Here is a 19,274-nt window from a genome sequence, read left to right as displayed (position 1 = left end):
TTGCAGGCAAGTGTGGCTCTGGTGTAAAAGTTGGTCACTTGAGAAGTGCTGCCCAAAGTTTAGTCCATTTCCCATTAAAAGGCAACTTAAGGATGACACATGCCTCAGGCTGGGTGTCAGATCTTGCCAGGGTTTTTTCCTTTGTTCAAAGCATGACTTTTAGACACTTCATCTATGCATTTTTTAAGCTTGAGACTTCTTTGTCCTTCAACTGTCCACTTTCTAACACACTGTTGTGTCCAGGTATAAGGACTAGACAGCGAATGAGAGAAACCCTGCCAAAGTCCAAAGACAAACTCCCAAAGACCTTTGAAGTAAACAAGAAAGTCTGGTTTCATGGGACACAAATTAAAACCAAATTAGGAATGGGTTGAAACATTTGCACAACACAATTCATTTCTCCCATTTACGTGAGAAATTAACATATTGCATGTGGGAAGACAAACTTAAAAAAAAGTGTAAACAAACAGACACGGAATACATAATGTCAATTTATCCATTTATTAAATTTTCTCCTTTCTAAATTAAAAAGAAACCTCCACTTGCATATTTTATTCACTTACAATGAAACACTTTATTTCATCATGTTGTATCATTTCATTGGAAATAAACAGTAAAAAGGAACAAATACAGTTCAAAAGTCATGTCCTGTAGCCTTCAGCTTGAAGCTGCACATATATTGATCAGATGGCTTTTTTTTAATCAAGAGTCTTTGCTATAAATCATTGTTATATGTTCTAGGTTAACTGTAAATATGAACACAAAAACAGAAAAAAAATTCACAAGTCCACAGTAGAGAATTACTGGCATGGCGAGCGCTTAGAATAAACTATCATTCAAAAAAAAAAAAAAAAAATAGAAAGAAAAAAATTCACCACTTGCATGCACGGTTAACTGTCTACATAGCCGAGGTAAAAAGAGAGCATCACAGGACACCAAAAACAATGAGAGGAAAACAAAAGATCTTCTCTACGACTGTGCAACTCTGTTCAATAACAAAGGTCTACTGTATGCTCAAAGCTTTGCATTACACATTATTACAGGGGTTATCCTTCAATATGTGCTCCTAGGACATACAAAATAGTCAGCTATTAGAAAGCACATGGTACAGGTAACAGCTACAAAGTCTTGAAGTGATATAAGAGCCATAATAATAATAATTATCATAGTTACATTAATACAGTAACTGATGCCATCTTTCTCCTGTGTGTTTCTCTGTAAAGTCTGTGCTGTAATGGTTCCACACAAAAAGCGTTTACACTTTTGTGATGCATTAAATGTCCATGGCACTTCAGTAACATTTTAACAGATTACTTATGTCAATGATTCAGAATAAATAGAGAAGAAAATAAATAACGGTCTCAGCCTTTCCCGTTTTCAGTCAGCACGCCCAGATGCAGTCGTTTGAATTTGTTCTCCACAGATGAATGAGTGCCATTGCAGATTTGCCCAAACACACACACACACAGGAATTAGATTATAGAAAGACGCTAATTTAGTTTTTGTGTCCCCGGTGAGGATTACTCACCTGAGAACGCTGTCAAGAAGAGGATTTTCAATTTCAGAGCTGTTTGCCAAGGCGATATTTCTGAAGCGCTCATAAAGTTGATTATGTAAACAGATCATAAACTGCGTATTTGTTACTGTGTTTGTTTCCCGCAGCGCTGTCAAGTATTTTGCTCACCTTTCATTCATCTTCCTCTCCCCTCTCTCCCACTTCTTTTCATCTCTTGAGTCTGAGCGAGCCGTTTTAATTAATCCCAACTCTGCGAGAACGAGATAAATTAAATCTATCATGAATCGCCGCATTTGTCCAAACTCAACATTAAAAGTGACAGCAGAGCTCTCAGCTGTAATATATCCTCTCTGCTCATCTCGTGTGTGGATCTGAGACAAGGCTGCCCCTCTTCAGCAAAGCTATGAGCGAGGCAGATCATTAATGATAATCTCTGGATGACCTTGCAGAAATCTGAACTGTACAATGAAAAACTAAAAAGCTCATCTGACTGACATGAGATGTTACTGATCATTCTGAATAACAGGATATGGAGCATTTCTTTTGATTAAATGTTTTTTTTTAAAAACTCTGAGTGGTGCACTGATGACAGGCCACATGTTTCACACATGGTTACCAGAAGTAACAAGAAGCAGCAGACTTCTCTCTAAATACAGGTTTTGTTGAGGTCAACTTTGACTGGAAGTGGTCCCGCCTCCTGTATCTTCTCCGACTGCTTCACGCTGACTGCTATCATTGGACTCAGGTGCAAAGGGTTGACCTTGTGCACATGTTCCATAAACTCCTTATCTCCATTGATACTCAGCTAAGAAACACAAAGAAAAAGAGAAATTAGCACTGAGCAAAAAAGAACATGATCTCAGCAAATCTCTAAAACTGCTATGACGTTGTTCTATATCTTACCCATTATTTTGGCATGTTTAAAAATACATGTTGCATGGGTCTAAATGAAAATGAAGGGGAATTAGTGAAATATAAGGTCTTTATGGGTCTTTAAAGTATGTCTTTTTTGATGTGCTCTCACTTTAAAATTGTGCATGTGTGTGGAATTATCAGCGCCCCCAACTTGATATCACTCTGGTCATTTTATCTATTTATTCAATAAATTTTAGATATCTACTGACCTCCAAGGAATGACATTTCCATTTTGCGATTAGTACTCCAAAGTGGTCAGAAAACCATTAGTTGAAATTATCTGAAAGTGGTCATGCTGTCAGTTTCACTTTCAGTTTCAAGCATCTAGCATCTCAAGGTGAGCAAAGAGTCTGCATATTGAGTTTAAGATGAAGTGGCGATATTGTTGTGTTATTGCTTCTGTATAGTTATGAGGAAATACTGTTGTTTGTTCATTATCAATCTCATATGTCACCACAAGGTCCAAAATATGAAGACAGGAGTGAGTAGGTCAGCGGATATTTTAAGCAAAGCCAATGGAATATAGCATTCTATAAAAGGCTTCAATTAGACAATCCCTTTTAGTCCCAATTTAATTGTTAAAATCCCCACATAATGACCTTATCAGTAGGCAACGCCAAATCAGATGAGAAATCTGAGAACTGATCTTAAAACTTAGAGTGAGGCTCTGGTGGACGATGCAAACGAACAGAAGGTGTTTTAGTGCTTTGCAATTTGGAAGAGCAAAACTAATTGTTAGATATTTGTTATTACCTGACCTGGGATTGAACAATACATCTGATTGAAAGATGGTTGCTACTCCTCCATTTTGCCCAGTACTTCGAGGAATGTGAACAGTTAAATAGAAGAGTTGACTCATATATAGATCAGAATAGAATAGAATAGAATCTTCATTGTCATTGTAATAATGAAACATCACACAATGAGATTTAGGTGAAGTTCTGCAGATAAAACAACTAATCAGTTAAAACTAGGATATAAAATATAGAGAAAAGAGAATAAAAAAGTCACGTCACGTCATCGTATTGCACTTGTCTCCGAGTAGAAGTTGCCTTATTTTGAATCGTAAGCATGAAGATACACAAGGTCATATTGACCGCTCAGAAGCATTCGGGATGGTGATGGCTAAAGGATTAAAAAAACTGTTATATTAACATAATCCTCCTGCTGCAGCCATGCTTTAATCAATATGGCTATCACAAATCAAGTCACTAGCTAAAAAGTACTTTTTTGAGAGAGATCTTATGTTCAATAAACCATTTTTTACTGTAAGATTTTCATAATTTGCTCCTTTTAGGTTAGTTTGATTTTGGCAGTGGGCAAGACTCTGCCTCAGTGGTGTAATTGGGTGGGTAGCAGTACAGAAGCTGCAGAGAAGTGCGTTAATCTGCAACACTGCCTCCTGCTTTGGCCAGATTCCTAGAAAGAGGAGCGGCTCCGTCCAAAGTAGGATGGATGTCGTTTCTTCAAATCAGATCAGGTTTTCCCCAAAATGGTCACCAATTATCAATGTAGCCCACATTGTTTTCCAGACAACATACACAGCCAGCAGTTAAATGATTAAACGTGTCATCACTGGTCAGATCAGAGAGGGGACCAGAGAAAATGACATTGTTTCTTTCACACCAAAGCAACATTTCTTTCGAAGTGACCAGTGAATAATGTTACTCACACCAATACCAATTTTGGAAGCTATTGAAAAGATTCACTACAATAGTCATCATATCAACATGGTTGCCATGTGGCAAAAAACAACCCGAAGACTTTTGGCAGAAGAGTCTTTAAACATTAGAGATTTGGCTTCTGTTGTGTCATGTTTTCTAATCTATGACTAAGAACATTTGTGTTCCCTATTGGAAAAATTTATTATTTGCTGTGACTACATTTTTTAAGACAACGTTTCTATTTGAATTGGGATATTCATTCAAGCAGAGGCTGCAGCCCTAGTGGCCCACTAACCTCATGCACAAATATCTCACCTCAGTTATCAAACATTTGATCTTTAACAGAGAATAATAAACTGGTAGTAAGTCTGTACTTTAGCAGGGAGCCTGACTTTTATCTAAAATCCAAGTCAGGCTCAGAATATCAATGTGTGCAAAATCAAAAACAACTGCTTAAAATATTTGTTTGGACCTTGTAGACTCTGCATGCCAATAACTAGTTTGGCCAGTTGGACAGACTTTTACTGGTCTTGGTGCAAACATTTGTTATGTAATCATGTTACATAAGTTAAGTTTATTTATGGTTATGCCTTTCACAGACAAAACCATCACAAAGTCCTATACAGCAAACCAGCAAAATTACTACTAAAAGTAACACACAATAAAACGTCAATCTAAATAAATATTCAGCAAAAACGTCTGTTTAAATAAGAAAGTTTGACTGCATTTAAAAGAGTCCACAAAGTCGACTAAACGCAACTGAAGAGGTAAACTGTTCCAGCGTGGTTGCTGCATTAAAATGTGCTCAGTTCTGTTTTATGGTTCATCTTTGCTGAATGCACATTAAAATTGTGGAATCCGTCATGTGCACTTTGTACACTTGGGGTTAAATAATTTTAGCATGTAGATAAGACAAGATCATTTAGATGTTAAAACTGCAGATTTGAGGGTGTACTTCATTTTTAATATGACTGGGTTATGGTGGACGGGTTGCTGAAGCTCATGGAGAATGATGGACACATAATGTACTGTATTGTGATGTAATGATGGGAAAAAATGTTTGTTAGCTGTAACCAATGCTGTCAGAGAAGGATTTCTGGAATGATAAGACAATTACATGCTTTCCTGATATTTTGGGGCCCTATAAATCATTTAACTTGTGAAAGGAAGTTATATTAAAGGAAGGTATTGCCCTAATGTATTTGCTATGTTGACAGAGGTGACAATATGACACATTTTGAGGGAGTCAAGCAATACAAACAGTTTTACAATAGGTGGTATGTGACAACTGCTGCTAATGATGATTTCTGCTCTACATATTAACTGTGCTGAGTTTTGCAAAAAAGAGTGGGACATAGGAGAAGGCATAATACAATTTAAACACTAAAGTACATCTTGCATAACAAGAATTTGATGGTGAAATACACAGTCTGCAAAGTCTGCAAACATGAATACTGTAATCCTGCTCTCTGGCTGTTGTTAAAGTAAAAGGCACAAAAATATCTTACACATCTTCACGCAATTCATCTGAATTTAATGTTATAGCATTGTTTAAATTTTGTGTGATTTTGCTTCACTTTGAAGAGCTTCGCTAACACTGCAACAGTGATGAAAAACTACAGGCAGAACAGGAGAACGCCGCAGTAGATAAAACATGGAGACATTTTTCTGAACAGTACCTGCGTCTTGATGTGCTGCTCAGGTGCGGTAACAAGGCTGGCACAGCTGAGCCACAGCATGACCATGATGGACAGGAAGAGACAAGCAGCTAAAATCCACCGCGGAAGGCCTGAACGTCTGAAACAGAAAAAGGGGGAGACAAAATTTGGCATTGCTGAAACACTGAGAAACCACCGGAAAATACATAACTAGCCTCAATACGAAGACATTTGTAGAAACACTTTAGCATAAATGCTAAGATGCAAAAAAGAATAAATAAACTAACTGTCAATTATGTTGCAAATATTATTTTCATAAACTGCAGTTGAATGTACAGTACAGGGTTTAGTCTCCACAGATGAAGGTATCATCAGTTCTAACCATGGATTTAGGTTTCTTTGAGCTAAATAATTAGTATTATTACAAAGATGCATGTCAAAGTGTGGACTGATCCCACAAACATTATCTATTAAAAGATACAATACAATCAGAACACTGAGTCCAAGCATGTGGCATGTGTAAAGAGAACAAAAGATGAGGGGAAAGATTTGGTGCATCTGATCTAAAAGATAGTGTGAAGTTCTGATTAATTTAGTTGTGAAGTTAAAGTCACCAAGAATTTCGCCTCACTCCTAATGTTTTTTTTTTCTGCTAGGTATCTGACCTTGACATGCAGCCCAGGAAGTCATGGTCAGTGGCAGGGTCCTCTGTGTGCTGGATGAAGCGCTTTCCTTTGACCACTCCTTTGCCTGCGCCTTTTTCTCCTCGTCCCTTAACGCCTGCCACGTGGTTAGAGAAAAAGCTTCAGTTTCCAAACATGGTCAAATTATATACTGTTCCTCTAAAAAGTATTCACACCTCTTTCAAATTTTGTCACATTACACCAACAAATTCCAGCGTATTCTGTTGGGCTTTCATGTTTCATAGACAAACACAGAAAGACATAATTTATGAAGTAGAAAGAAAGTAATAAATGGTTTTCTACAGTTTTCACAAGTAAAAGGCAGCATTCGTAAAAACCCTTTAAAATCCTATACAACCAGTCACCTTCAAAGGTCCCTACAAAATCCATCTGTGTGTAATTTATTACAACATCACTGTTCCATCCGTCATCTGAAAATGGCCCAAAACCAAACCTAAAGCAATATGGTGATCCAACTAAACTGACAAGGGGAGTAATAATCAGAGAAGCAGTCGAGAGGCCTGTGAAAACACTGGAGGAGCTGCAGAGTTCCACAAATTAGAGGGAATAATCTGACAGAAAATGTTAGTCATCTACTGCGAACTGCTGCGTGTGATGGAAAGATAACAGCGCAACACCAATTTCGGCTTGTCAATAGAATCAAAACTGCAGGAAAGGGTATAGACAAAGTAAGCAAAATTATTAAATAAAAGTGATTATCATATCTCTTCTCGCATAAACTGTGTTTGACTCTTGATTTTTGCAGTCCATTTTATTTTGGGTGTATTTACATGTTTCAATGGCAAGGGAATAAATTCAGACTGTAAGTTTAAAGCCACTGAAATGTGAGACTTTTACAGGCAGCCAGGGGACTGCCCATCAGAGCAGGGGGCGCCAACACTGCTATGTACCAAGCCCCTCGCATTCATCTTTCTCTTTGCCTGTGGACCCTTGAGGAGGGAGAAGTCTACATTTGGGAGACAAGCCATGGGCCCGCACGGGGTTCGAATACCAACAAACGGGATCAACTGGGAATGGTCTGCAGTCTGTCTTCTGCGTGATCAGACGCCAGAGTAAAGAATCCGTCGATACCGAAACCAGCCTTGTGATTTTTCCCAGATGGTTTCAGATCGAGCTGAGCGTGCTGCAGCCTCCAGAGAACGAACGCAGCCACGCTGGAAAGGATGTGCAGCAACCCCCGCAGCGCAGAGCTTCCTCGCTGCCAGGGTTGGCAGAGTTTGGCAGGGAAAGTTTAAAAAGGTTTACTTTCAATGATTTTTACTGTTTTACTTTGACCTGGAACTAGCAGGCCAAGCCATCCGCTAGCAGTCTTGAAACAAAGCTTTGCTGATGTAGTTTGAGTGTGTTTTACGGTTACAACAAGCTTTATTTTCATAAGGGTTTTATACATCGATGGGATATTAATGTTTCTGTTGTTCGGTTCGCTCATTACGACCAAATAGAGCTTAAAAGTCTTTTTAAATTAGCGCCGAATGTCCGCTATCATAGCACTATTAGCTTCCTGTATAACATTAGTGCTACCACCGAGTAAACGTAACTATGGTTCATTTTAAACAGTGCTTGTTTTGTTTAGCTCCACCATCATTCGATTGTGCTATGAGCGTTAGTACATCATTAAGTATTGAATTTTACTGAGCAAATCATTCTTTGAAATGTTATTTTATCAAATAATGTTTTGTTTAACTCAGGATTTGCATTGTGAATGGGTTTAAACACATACCAAATGTTCTAAATTAGTTGAGCTAATTTAACCTCATTCCATATTCTTTAAGATGAACTTTGGCTCCCTAACTTAGATCTGCAGTGAACCAGGAGTCACTGAATTATTCTGATGATGGATGTCAGCTATTTTATTTGTCCTTTTGTTTCTTTTGTGTGTACATAGTTCCCTAGCTTCTTTTTCATCTTAATTTTGCTCAGTAGTTTAGTTTAGTTTCACTAGCCTAGTAGACAGGATTTGTTGATTGAAATATATGTTTAATTCAGATAAACAGCATTCTATAGTGGTGTTCTCTGGATGTTCATTTGTCTCTGTTAATAAATTCTTGAACTTCAAGAGAAGTTTTCACTCATTTATTCTATATGTGTGCAGACTTTGCTGTTAAAAGAACGCCAGTGCTGAAATCACCCTTTCAACTATTGTTCTAATATCAGCTGTTTGGGCTGATATTCATCAGACAATACCTAACAGACCGAGAGTTATTTATTAAACATTACATAACTTAATGGCACAACATGTCTGATGATGAATATATTTCTTAGTAAAGTTTAGTGCTGAAATCCTCAACCCCTAGTGCCCCCCTACCACCATCATCACCACTATCATTTTTTTCAGCAGCCACCACTAACTACAAGACAATCCTGCAAGGAAACCTGTTAGGGGTTGAAAAAGACAGTGGCCCTAAACATACAGCTAGGCTACTATAATACTTAATGTTTTATATTCTAAGGTGAAAAAATGGGGAAAAAAAGTTATTTGTAAGGCTCTCTATGGGAATACCACTGTAGTGTGCTGTGCAAATGCTCCTGAATTGTTATTTCTTGTAAGTGTGTATTGTAAAAATGTTCCTACCATGGGGTCTCTGTGTGTGGGAGTGGACCTGAGGCCAAGGTTTGTCAGCCACACTGGATCGAGGAGCCTGCAGCTCAGGCATAGTGTACTCCATTTCTGGCTGGCTCTGAAGACAAATTAAGCAAAAGCAGAAAGAGATTTAGCCTGTAGTAGGGTTAATACAGACACAAAGCTTCAACCAACTGCATGCAGAGAACTCAAAATATATGTATTAATAATATGTAGATTTACATCATTAAGTAATATTATTAATGTTTCAGGCATTTTAAGCTTGTTCTACATGTATAGCATAAATCCTAATCTGTAAACTGTATGGAATGGAAGAGCACTTATCCCTCAATATTGGGATTAGTGCTTCTGTCTGTGGTTGCAAAAAACGTATGATGATATTCTTTCCATGGAAATTATATATTACATTTAGGTCAGCGTGTAATAAAATGTTTTATGAGTTTTTTCTCTATGGCCAGCATACTGTGATTTAATTATATTGTGTTAAAACCTTTTTTTCTCGGGTATGTTTTGAGCCTCTTGGACTTCAGTAACATGTAGTAAGAGGCATTTTCCACAAATAGAATAAACTCACCCAGGAGGTCACAAAAACCCCAAACAATATGTAAAGTTCTGCAGGCCTCACAGAGTTCTTGATTTATCAGTAAGAAAGAGACTGGGTAAAATGGCATTCACGGGAGAGCTTCAAAGGTATATAGCCACATTATTTGCTTTTTAAAAAAAGACAAAAAAAACGTTTTATCATGAAGAAATAAGGTTATATACACCAAGCCTTCATCCTGATAATGTTTTGATGGTCCTTTTTGTGGATAAAAATAGCCCCAGCGCTGGACGCGATTAGCAGATATACATAGATGTGGCGCCATCTAGCGACAGAACTATCACAATGCCGGTTTGCTTAATTAATAAATCAATTGTAAATGATGCCGGACCGAGCCTGACCCTCTGAAATGCCTCGCTGTAAAGTTGCATCTTGCCGTGATCGAAGTCCAACCATTTTTTATTAAATAAAACAATCTTACAGCAACTTTAAGGGCCTTATATCAGAACATTTAGTCACGTCAGTTAACTCTGTGGTCACATCTGAACAACAGGCAGGTTTAGCATCTGCTTCGGTGAACAGGTACGTTCATACTGTATTCCCAGCGACTTTCCAGTCTTTTCCCTCTTGGAATCACATATTTTTATCCGTTTTTTTTTTCACTACATCTTGGACTATTCTGTATTGTTTCACCTGGAGATGCTAACAGCCATTAGCTGCTTCCTTGTTTTATTCCCTGCTGTATATGTGCAATGTTGTACTTCTGATAAAATTGTAAATAAACAGAAAAGGCTTTATTTACTAACAAACGGAGGAAAAAACAAAGCATAAAACACCAAAATAAAAGCTAATACGCCAGCAGGACGTGACAATCTTTCATAAAAACTTTGTACATAACCAAAGTGAGCTACTGACGTATACATTTAAAAAAAAAAAAGTCAAATAGCGTGGCTGTGCACCTTTTAAGGTGGAGACCACTATTAAGGTAAAGTACAGTCCTGATTCAGATTTAATTTACAAAAAAGATTTTTGGTAAAATATGTTGAGGACTAACCAGACAAAAGTGGAATCTAACAGAGTTTATTAGGAAAAGATCACATCGACAGTCGCAGTTTACCCAACTTAATTTATTTGTGATGGTTTAACTTGACAACTTGTAAACTGAATAAATTAAGTTGGATCAACTTTATTCAGTTCCTTGGTAGCAATTGAGACAATTCATTTAAATTGAAGCTTCTCTTTTTCTGAAATAAACAATCCCACGAAAGACTTTTCACACAGGGCCAGGTTAGTTTGAATAACGTTTTCCCCTTAACAAATGAAATCACCATTGGAAAACTGCACTTTTACTCACTCGGCTTATCTTTTTATCTGTCAAAATTGCAATGTTGGATTTTCTGAACTATTAAATATAATAATTCATGGGTAATTATTATAATTTCCATCTAACCTTTGGACTTTATACAAACTAATATTTTTTCCTGAACCTCATTAATGATAAAGTTTTATTGATTTACTTACTTTTTCTCTGTTTTTCTCTGTTAACACACTTAGATGGGTGTTTAAGTTAGTACTGTGGTGGTTTCTAAAAAATAAATCTTTCAACTCACAGATGGCCTGTCGTCACTGTTTTCATTGTTTTCACTGTTGTGTTTTTGGTTCACCCAGAGGACTCATTAAAAAAGGATTTTTCTTCTCCACTGCTGACCCTCCTTCCCTCACAGCAGCAACCGCAGTCGCTTTTAATAATAGCGTTGCTGGTCTCAGCAACAACACACACATGTGCACCTATTTACGACAGTAAATCCTCTCCCACTGCAGTCTGAATCCACCCAGTCGCTTTATTCCCCTCTTCATATAGTTATTTATGTGTTTCATCTAGCTCTGGGCTTCCTTTAGTAGCACTGGTATGTTGGTCTGAAAACAAACTCAATCACTAGTTAGATAACAAAGTGCTGCAACGTCTTGCAGTCACCGTGGAGAAATGAAAGGTTAGCTTTCCACCCAAAACGGTAAAATGAAAAGCCAATTTTACAGCTGAGTTTAGTGTAACTCTCATGAGTCATGCTTTTCTGACCGAGCGCATTGAAGCCAGGGGTAGCACCAGTGCACAATGCTGTGAGAGACAAAGGAGTATAGGAGAGATTTGAATGTGCTGTAGACTGAAATGATCATCAGTCAAGCATTAACAGAGGAAAAGCCAAACGTAGTCTGGGTTAAAGTTGGGATAGGAGGAGTTATCTGGAGGATGCATGGCTTTTAGATAAGTATTTCCTGGCTATACTTTGTACATTGCTGAGTGTTTTTTTTTTTTTTTTTACTAAACACATAAAGTTGAAATCAGATGTTTACATATTAATAAATATAACCATTTTAACCCGCTGTCTGACATAAAACTGTATGAAGTTCCATCGGTTGAGCCTGCCGGTCGTATCAGTCTGTCATATCATGGATCGCAAACTTCAGTCTTCGAATGTCCTGCAACTTTGAGATTATGGCCTCTAGTCCAACACACCTGAATCAAGTGGCTAAATTGCCTCTGGAGCATGCGTCCAGTTCTACAGAGTGTGTCTAATGGCCTCATCATTTGACTGAGGTGGGGTAAGACAGGGACACATCTAAAGCTGCAGGAGACTCGCAGTTGAGGACAGGGGTCTGAGACCCCTGTGCTGGATGCTCTGCGTCTCAATAGTCCACTCTAGCTCTGGCAAACACAGAGAAAATGTAGGGATTTTGAGTCAGTAGTGCAGCAGCACCGATAATTGTGTGTTCCTAAACTTTCCAGATCTTATAGTTCTTTAAAAACTATCCTGCTCACAATTAATTGAGCCGTCAAATCAGGTGATGAGGGGGAATTACAAAGTCTGCAGGCTCAACCACGGTGACACTACTCTGAAGCACAGACCTTGTTTAGCTAAACAAAACAGCACCAAGCCTTACAACAGTATGTAATAATAATAATAATAATAATAATAATAATAATAATAATAATTATTATTATTATTATTATTATTATTATTATTATTATTATTATTATTATTATTATTATTAATAATAATTAATAAAAATTATTATTATTATTATTATTATTATTATTATTATTATTGAACGCTGGAGATAGGCACCAGCAACCCCGCGACCCCATGAGGGATTAAGCGGTTTAGAAAATGGATGGATGGATGGATGGATGGATTATTATTATTATTAATTAATAATAATAATAATTATTATTATTATTAATAATAATAATTAATAATAATAATTATTATTATTATTAGTCCTTCGCAGGAATGCTCCTTAGGTCCAGCAAACCAGGGGAAGCATACCAAAAATATTTTATCCAAGTATTACAGTTTAAAAGGCAAATCTGCCAAATACTAGGAAAGTGTGTGTAAACATCTCTATCTAATTATTCCGGAATTTTGGCAAAAAGAAGCTATTCTTAGTCATACGTAGTCATACTGTACTAAAACAGGAGAAAAATGTTCTGATTTAATGACAGACAAGGATTTTTTTTAGGTTGTTTTGCAATATGTATCTTATTTCAAATGTATTTTTCTTCCTAAAACATAAAGTTAGAGACAGCCAAACAAAGAGCTGCATGTAGTTTGTCAGCATTTTCTTGTTATTCACAAACTAATTTGTATTTCAGAGAGCGTTTCTCACCTTTGCCATCCCTCAGCATGTTGGATATTTCACTTTTTTTTAAGTCTGAACCTGTCACATTTTTGGCAGCGTACCAGCTGCAAGCTTTAAACGTAGCCCTGATAGCTTCACTACTGCCCTGCTGAGGCAAGCTTCCCCTAACAATCTGGTTCTGCATGCAAATTGCCACAAAGAGCACACATCCATCACCGAGTCCAAAAGCAACTCTGAGCTGAATGCATTGCTCTCTGTGACGTGACGTTCGACAGCCTAGTCAGCACGCTGAGTCTCACACGTAATACTGAATTTCCAAATGAAGAGCGTTCTTTTTCATACAGAAGTACTTCTGCAAGGGTTAGAGTACATAAACACTATCATTTTCCTCTGAAACGTTTAATTATGCAGCTAAAACTGTCATCCACGCATCGAAACAGAAAACTGCTTGACAGAGATGCAGGTTTTCTGGTCAGCTTTTTAAAATGCAGGGTGTGATTGTGCAGCCTGGTGGTTTAACGAAGCAAATCTTTTTATAGCTTTAATATGTAGGTGTTTTACTGAGTTGACGTTAGTTTGTTAAGATTCTTGAAACTCGTCTAAAAAACAACAATTGCATGCTTGTAGGAAAAAGCTGCATGAACCTTACTTTTCAAAGTTTTTTTTATTATTATATTTGTTTATTCAGATTTTTCAGTTCAATAAACAAGAACAAACAGGGACATGGTCATTAGAGTTGCATAAAAAATAATGAAATTAAATTAAAAAAAGAAAGAAAATGAGTTGGCCATGTACCATTATTCAAAGCACTGGTGCTTCTCTTTTACCAACATTTCATTATGGTTATCTAAGAGCGAGAAGGGTAGCAAGTTGTAAAGTCATATATCCAGAATCAGGAGAGACTACAGTTCTGTTGAGCAAGAAAGTCCAAAAATGGCTGCCAGATCTTTTTTAAAAAAAGACATGGGCTTGTCTATCATATCATATCTGAATCTCTCCATTTGTAATACCCCTGTCAATTTTTCAAAGTTAAAAGGTGAGGAATCTTTAAGCTGGATCCAAACTGGAAGGGAAAATACACCCAATTCCCAAAGGAGTATGCCAAAAAGAGCTGAGCACAATGTTTAATGGAAGTACAAACGTACAGAATGTGTGTAATAAGCTGCTTCTTAAAGTCTTACAATAGAGGTTTCTTAAAGTAAAACAACAATTTGAGAATTAACTTGTGCTCGTCTAGTTGTCTCATGCAGACTTTATTTTTAGTGGTCATCTGGCTGTTAAATTGTGCATTAAGTTCCATTGTAATGTGACTCCTCCACAGTTTGGTCCCGGTGAGGCGATCAAATATGCATGTATAGCAATGAACGTTATCACATAATGTAGAGGATGCTTTTAAACCTTTAGAGTGATGTGAGAATAAAAAAAAAAAAATACAACTTGTCACTGTCACAGTTTAGCCACCTTTCACTGCCCAGCCGTGTGCTCACTCATGCTGCACATACATGATGACTCCTATATGGGGAATGTTAGCTGCTGGCACACATCCAACCTCCAGACAGGCATTAGGTCGAGGGTACAATTCCCAATTTTTAACAGGAAGCAGAGTCAGATAATCTATAAGGGTCTGCTTCCTTTAAAGGCCCGATTAGAACCATATGAAATAAAAAATAACTATTTTGCATTTTGTTTTTATACAGCACTATAAACGGATATGAGTAAAACAAAAAGTCTCTCTCATAAAGACGCTCACTGACCAACAAATGGATGTTATTTTTATTCACGGTCTCCCTTATCGTTGAATCATGAACTCTGACATTAACTGGAGGTGAAACCTGCAGAGCTTCAGATGTTGTTCATGGTTTCCGGGTGACCCCATGGATGAGCCGTCTTTGCACTCCTACAGTAATTTTGGCTGGCTGGACACTCCTGGGAAGCTTCACCAGTGCTCCATCTTTTCACCATTCGTGGATAATTGTGTTTTACGTGGGTGGCAAAGTCTTCCATATGACATTGGGAGCCTTCCCAGGCTGATAGATGTCCATGACTTTGTTTCTTATTTTTGGATTTTTGACATCTTTTGGCATACTTCATGTTGTCAGACAGGTTATTTTTAAGTGGTTTCTCCATTTTACAGCTCTGGAAATAATCAAGCTTGAGAATTGTAAGGAAATGGAATAAAAAGTTTATTTAATCGCAATTAATTCATGATTAACCGAGGGGAGGGAAATTATGTTTCCTGATACAAAAACAGCTTTTTGTACTCAGGTCATCTTTGTATAATCCTGAAATTAGTTTAATCATCTGAAATATTTGAGTGTGACAAAAATACAGGACACACAGAAGAACTTTGGGAAACACTTCTCACAGTGCAACGGTTAGATTTTTACCTCTTTATTGGACCGGATCGTTTCTGAATTCATTGAAGTTGATGTGAACTGAATTTCAACCAAATTGGTCGGTACAAAATAGAATATGAATCGGACATTTTTGTCTTGAAGGGGGGCTAAAGATGATATTTTCTGTGAACTGATATTATAAATTTTTGTTTGTTTGCTTTTTTTGTGTGTGGGAGGGGGATTTTATCCCTTTTTTTTATTTTATCCGTTTTTATCTTTGTCGTGTATTTTACTTGTTGCGCAGCAATTTGGTCAACAACATGTGTTTAAAGTGCTATATAAATAAATATGGTATCAACATAAACTGATTTGAATTAATTTTTTATTATTATTATCGTCTCTTGGGTTTGAAAAGCTTTAGCAAACTAGTAAAATATCTAAAAACTATTTGGCGAGTCAGTCATTTTGTACCATAGTGGAAAATTGCCGAGTAAACACATTACCTGGAAAACCACAACCTTTCCATCATCCGCCTGCAGATAGAAGGTCCATGTGGAGGAAATGAAGCTCTGGGCCGAGCTCACAATGTCATTGCACCAGCTAGACACGGCCTCCATCACAGAGGGGGGCTTCGGGCGCAGGGTCATGGCCCTCAGCTGCGAAGGAGACAAAAACAGTTCAAACAGTTGGACAAGAAAAGACTGGCTGACCTCAGCTGTGCTTCTGTGTGTGTGCAAACGGGTCTGTAATGGTAATTTAAGAGGTGGCTGGTGAGTCATTCTGGCTTTGAAAGCAGCATTTAGTGCACGTAGGTAGGGGAGCATGAATTTATTGGGTGCAGTGCAGCCTTTCTCACCTTCCTCCTCATGATCTCAGGTTCAGAGGGTTGGCTGGCGCAGCCGGTGCTGCAGGCCTCTTGCTCCAGCAGCTTGATGTATGCCTCCTGGCAAGCTGCATAGAAAAAGAGAAGGACAGATGTAAAAAAATAAAAAAATAAAATAAAGCACAAAAAAGGCAAGGACAGGAAAGCAGCAAGAAAAAAGCATCTAACTCCACAGTTATAGGGTTTTGCACAGGTTGCATGACAATAATTTGGGAGAGAATTTGCATCTGCTAGTTCCTGCAGAGAAGATGAATCCCCCATTGCTGGTACTTAATCCGAACACCTGCAGCTTGGATGGCAAATCACTTCATTGATTTTCAATATGGCAGTTGAAACAGGGGCGACTAACCTCTTATGTCAAGAAAATATCTACCCAACCTGCAGGAATTATGCAAATCTCCAAAACGAACCGCAGGAGAGATGTCGGTCGCTTAGATGTCAGTCTGCATATTTCGATGCAAACTCCGTGAAAGTATTTCGACTGGACTCATCAAACTCATCTGCACCGACGGTCTCGCAAACAGACCGCCAAACTGACTCACCTCCCTGACACTCCTCCTTGCTGGTATTAAAGCCGGCGTCCCCATTGACGAACTGGCAGATGGAGTAGAGGCGGCAGCCGCGGTGACAGGCGTTCATTATGGAGTCCTACCAGCCAGACAGAGAGGGATGCAAAATTAGAAACGTCCCCTGGAGAAAGTCCACTTAAGTTTGTTTGGGAATGTGACATGGATGGAGCACGGCATCTGTTAATGACACAGTGCGGCTGTCATATTATGGCCTCTCATATTCAGTTTATAGCAGGCTTCAAGACAGTGTCAGGGGAAAGCAGCAGTAATGAGCTAGCAGTTTTAGACTTGTGAAGGCTTTAATGTGATGGTGGGAATAGAGGGAGTTGGGGGGGGGGAGACAGTGTCTCAAAATTTTCCGCTAAACAGAGAAACAGTGCCCTCTAGTGTCCTCCTGTGAGCACAGGAGAGACAAAGAGATGCCCTTAAATCTTACTGCAGATTATTCAGCATCTTTTAGAAAGGTTTCTTTACTGATTCGGAGAAAGTCAAAACAATAACCGTGTTCATTACCCCAGCAAACAACGATTACCTTTACTTTGAATATATTTTCTAAAATATGAGGACTAAGCGGGCCGATTAATATGCATTACAAAATCCCACTTCTCCTTTGCATCACAGTTCTCCAGCGGTGAACTAAAATCCGCTTTGCAGGTCTGCTTCTCGCAGCCTTGCAGGACGTCTGAACCGCACCTGAAAGCAAAAGAGAAGCGGAGGGAGGGAGGGAGGGGGGAGCGGATGAAAGCATCCCAAGCTGCAGATTTAACTGCATTAAATCAAAGAACCTGCAAGAAAATTTCCACCGATTCCTCCCGCATCTTGCTCGGCTCCAGTTCGGCCTCCGTGTGCGCAGCGGAAATCCAACCTAAACGATCGCCAAATGGTGCCTCCGTGACACCAGACCCTAATCGGTCGCTGGTGCAGTGCTGAGCAGGTTAAATCAGCGGATGGGCCAGGATGCAGTCCTTTTTGGGCTTGCCTTTCGGGTGCAGGCGAAAATGAGCTGCATCCTTTCGGCCTAAATGTGCGCGCTGCATATTCCACGAAGATGCAGAGAAATATCCAATCCGGTTGCGCAAAAAGAAAAGTGTTTATCATAGCTACTCACATTGACCGGGCTGCGTTTTACCGAAAACACAGCTCGTTATGGAAGATGCTTGTGTCGCTGTTGAAATGTAGGTTACAACAACAAGTATTATGACCGCTTAATTGTCCCCCATCCCAAACGCAATAATTCCCTGCGAAGACAGCCGAGCGCACGGGAATAACTTACTTTAGCGGGGCTTTTGTTTTTGATGGTGAGCTGGCATTGCTTTTTGCAGTAATTGATGTCACCCAGCTGGTTGTCAAACAGATCCGAGGACGCAGCGGCCGCCAGCCCGGCGAGAAGAACCGAGAGCAGGGCGGGGAACAAGCCGCGCATATTGCCGCCGAGCCGCAGCATTGGAGAGAGCCCGAAGAGAAGAGCGGAGAGTCGGCCTTCAACCTGCGCTGTGCTCCCTATCACGGCGGTGGTGCTGCTGCTGCCTCGGCTTGGGTCCTGTCTGTCTGCTGCTCTTCCGATCTGCTCCTGCTCGTGGCGTCACGCGCATCATCATCACCATCCTCATCGCGCGCGCGCACGCACGCGCCGTTCCATCTTTAAACTCAACCCGCAGCGCAGCCTCCACTGCAGTGCATAATGTGGCTAAGATGACTTTGAGAAAACTGTAGAGACGATCTAAGTAAAAGGGCGAGCAGTGAGTAGCCTGACAAACATTGCAGCGGGCTTATCCTGCTGATGGGTTAATCTATATGTAGAAAAATATGTTAAAAGTGATTTAAAGGTCCCGCTGGAACAACAATATATTAAAAACATGAAAATGGAAAATAACATTAAAAAACATACTTTTCACCTGAGGCAAATTTGATCTTCATTGATCTGTAAGAGGCTGCAAGAAAATGGCTAGTTGGTCAATAGCTGACAAGACTATCACAGCAATAATTACTTAGGTAACGTAAACTCAAAACAAACATTGTAATTGACTATAAAAGTGTAATATTGTATTTTGTCCATGGAAACAGTAATGCTACTTTTATTACAAACCTATTCATTTTGTATGGTAAATTTCATATACACAAATGTAAATATTCCAAAACATCCCCCAACTTCAAATGTTTCTTGTCTGAGTTTAAAGAATACATGAAATCCCTCACATTAATTGACTCTAAACAAAGCACCACATCCACGGATATTTTTGAAAGATTTTTCAAAGAATAGTGTAAGTA

At 38.7% G+C, this 19,274-nt stretch overlaps 1 protein-coding gene across 1 annotated transcript; it reads right to left on the bottom strand.

Annotated features, from left to right (window-relative positions):
- Positions 1–485: 485 nt before the first annotated feature.
- On the bottom strand, positions 486–18,591 carry tmem59l (transmembrane protein 59-like). The gene is made up of 8 exons (XM_012864863.3): positions 18,280–18,591; positions 16,980–17,085; positions 16,411–16,505; positions 16,058–16,210; positions 9,030–9,135; positions 6,419–6,533; positions 5,775–5,892; positions 486–2,321 (listed from the first exon to the last, which is right to left on the bottom strand). Exons 1-8 carry the CDS (start codon positions 18,448–18,450, stop codon positions 2,163–2,165), a joined length of 1,023 nt encoding a protein of 340 aa, XP_012720317.1. The 5' UTR covers positions 18,451–18,591; the 3' UTR covers positions 486–2,162.
- Positions 18,592–19,274: the final 683 nt, after the last annotated feature.

This window comes from Fundulus heteroclitus, chromosome 9 (assembly GCF_011125445.2).
Source record: "Fundulus heteroclitus isolate FHET01 chromosome 9, MU-UCD_Fhet_4.1, whole genome shotgun sequence".
NCBI lineage: Eukaryota > Metazoa > Chordata > Actinopteri > Cyprinodontiformes > Fundulidae > Fundulus > Fundulus heteroclitus.
The sequence above is the reverse complement of the archived record's forward strand: the minus strand, read 5'-3'. Positions and strand labels throughout refer to the sequence as shown.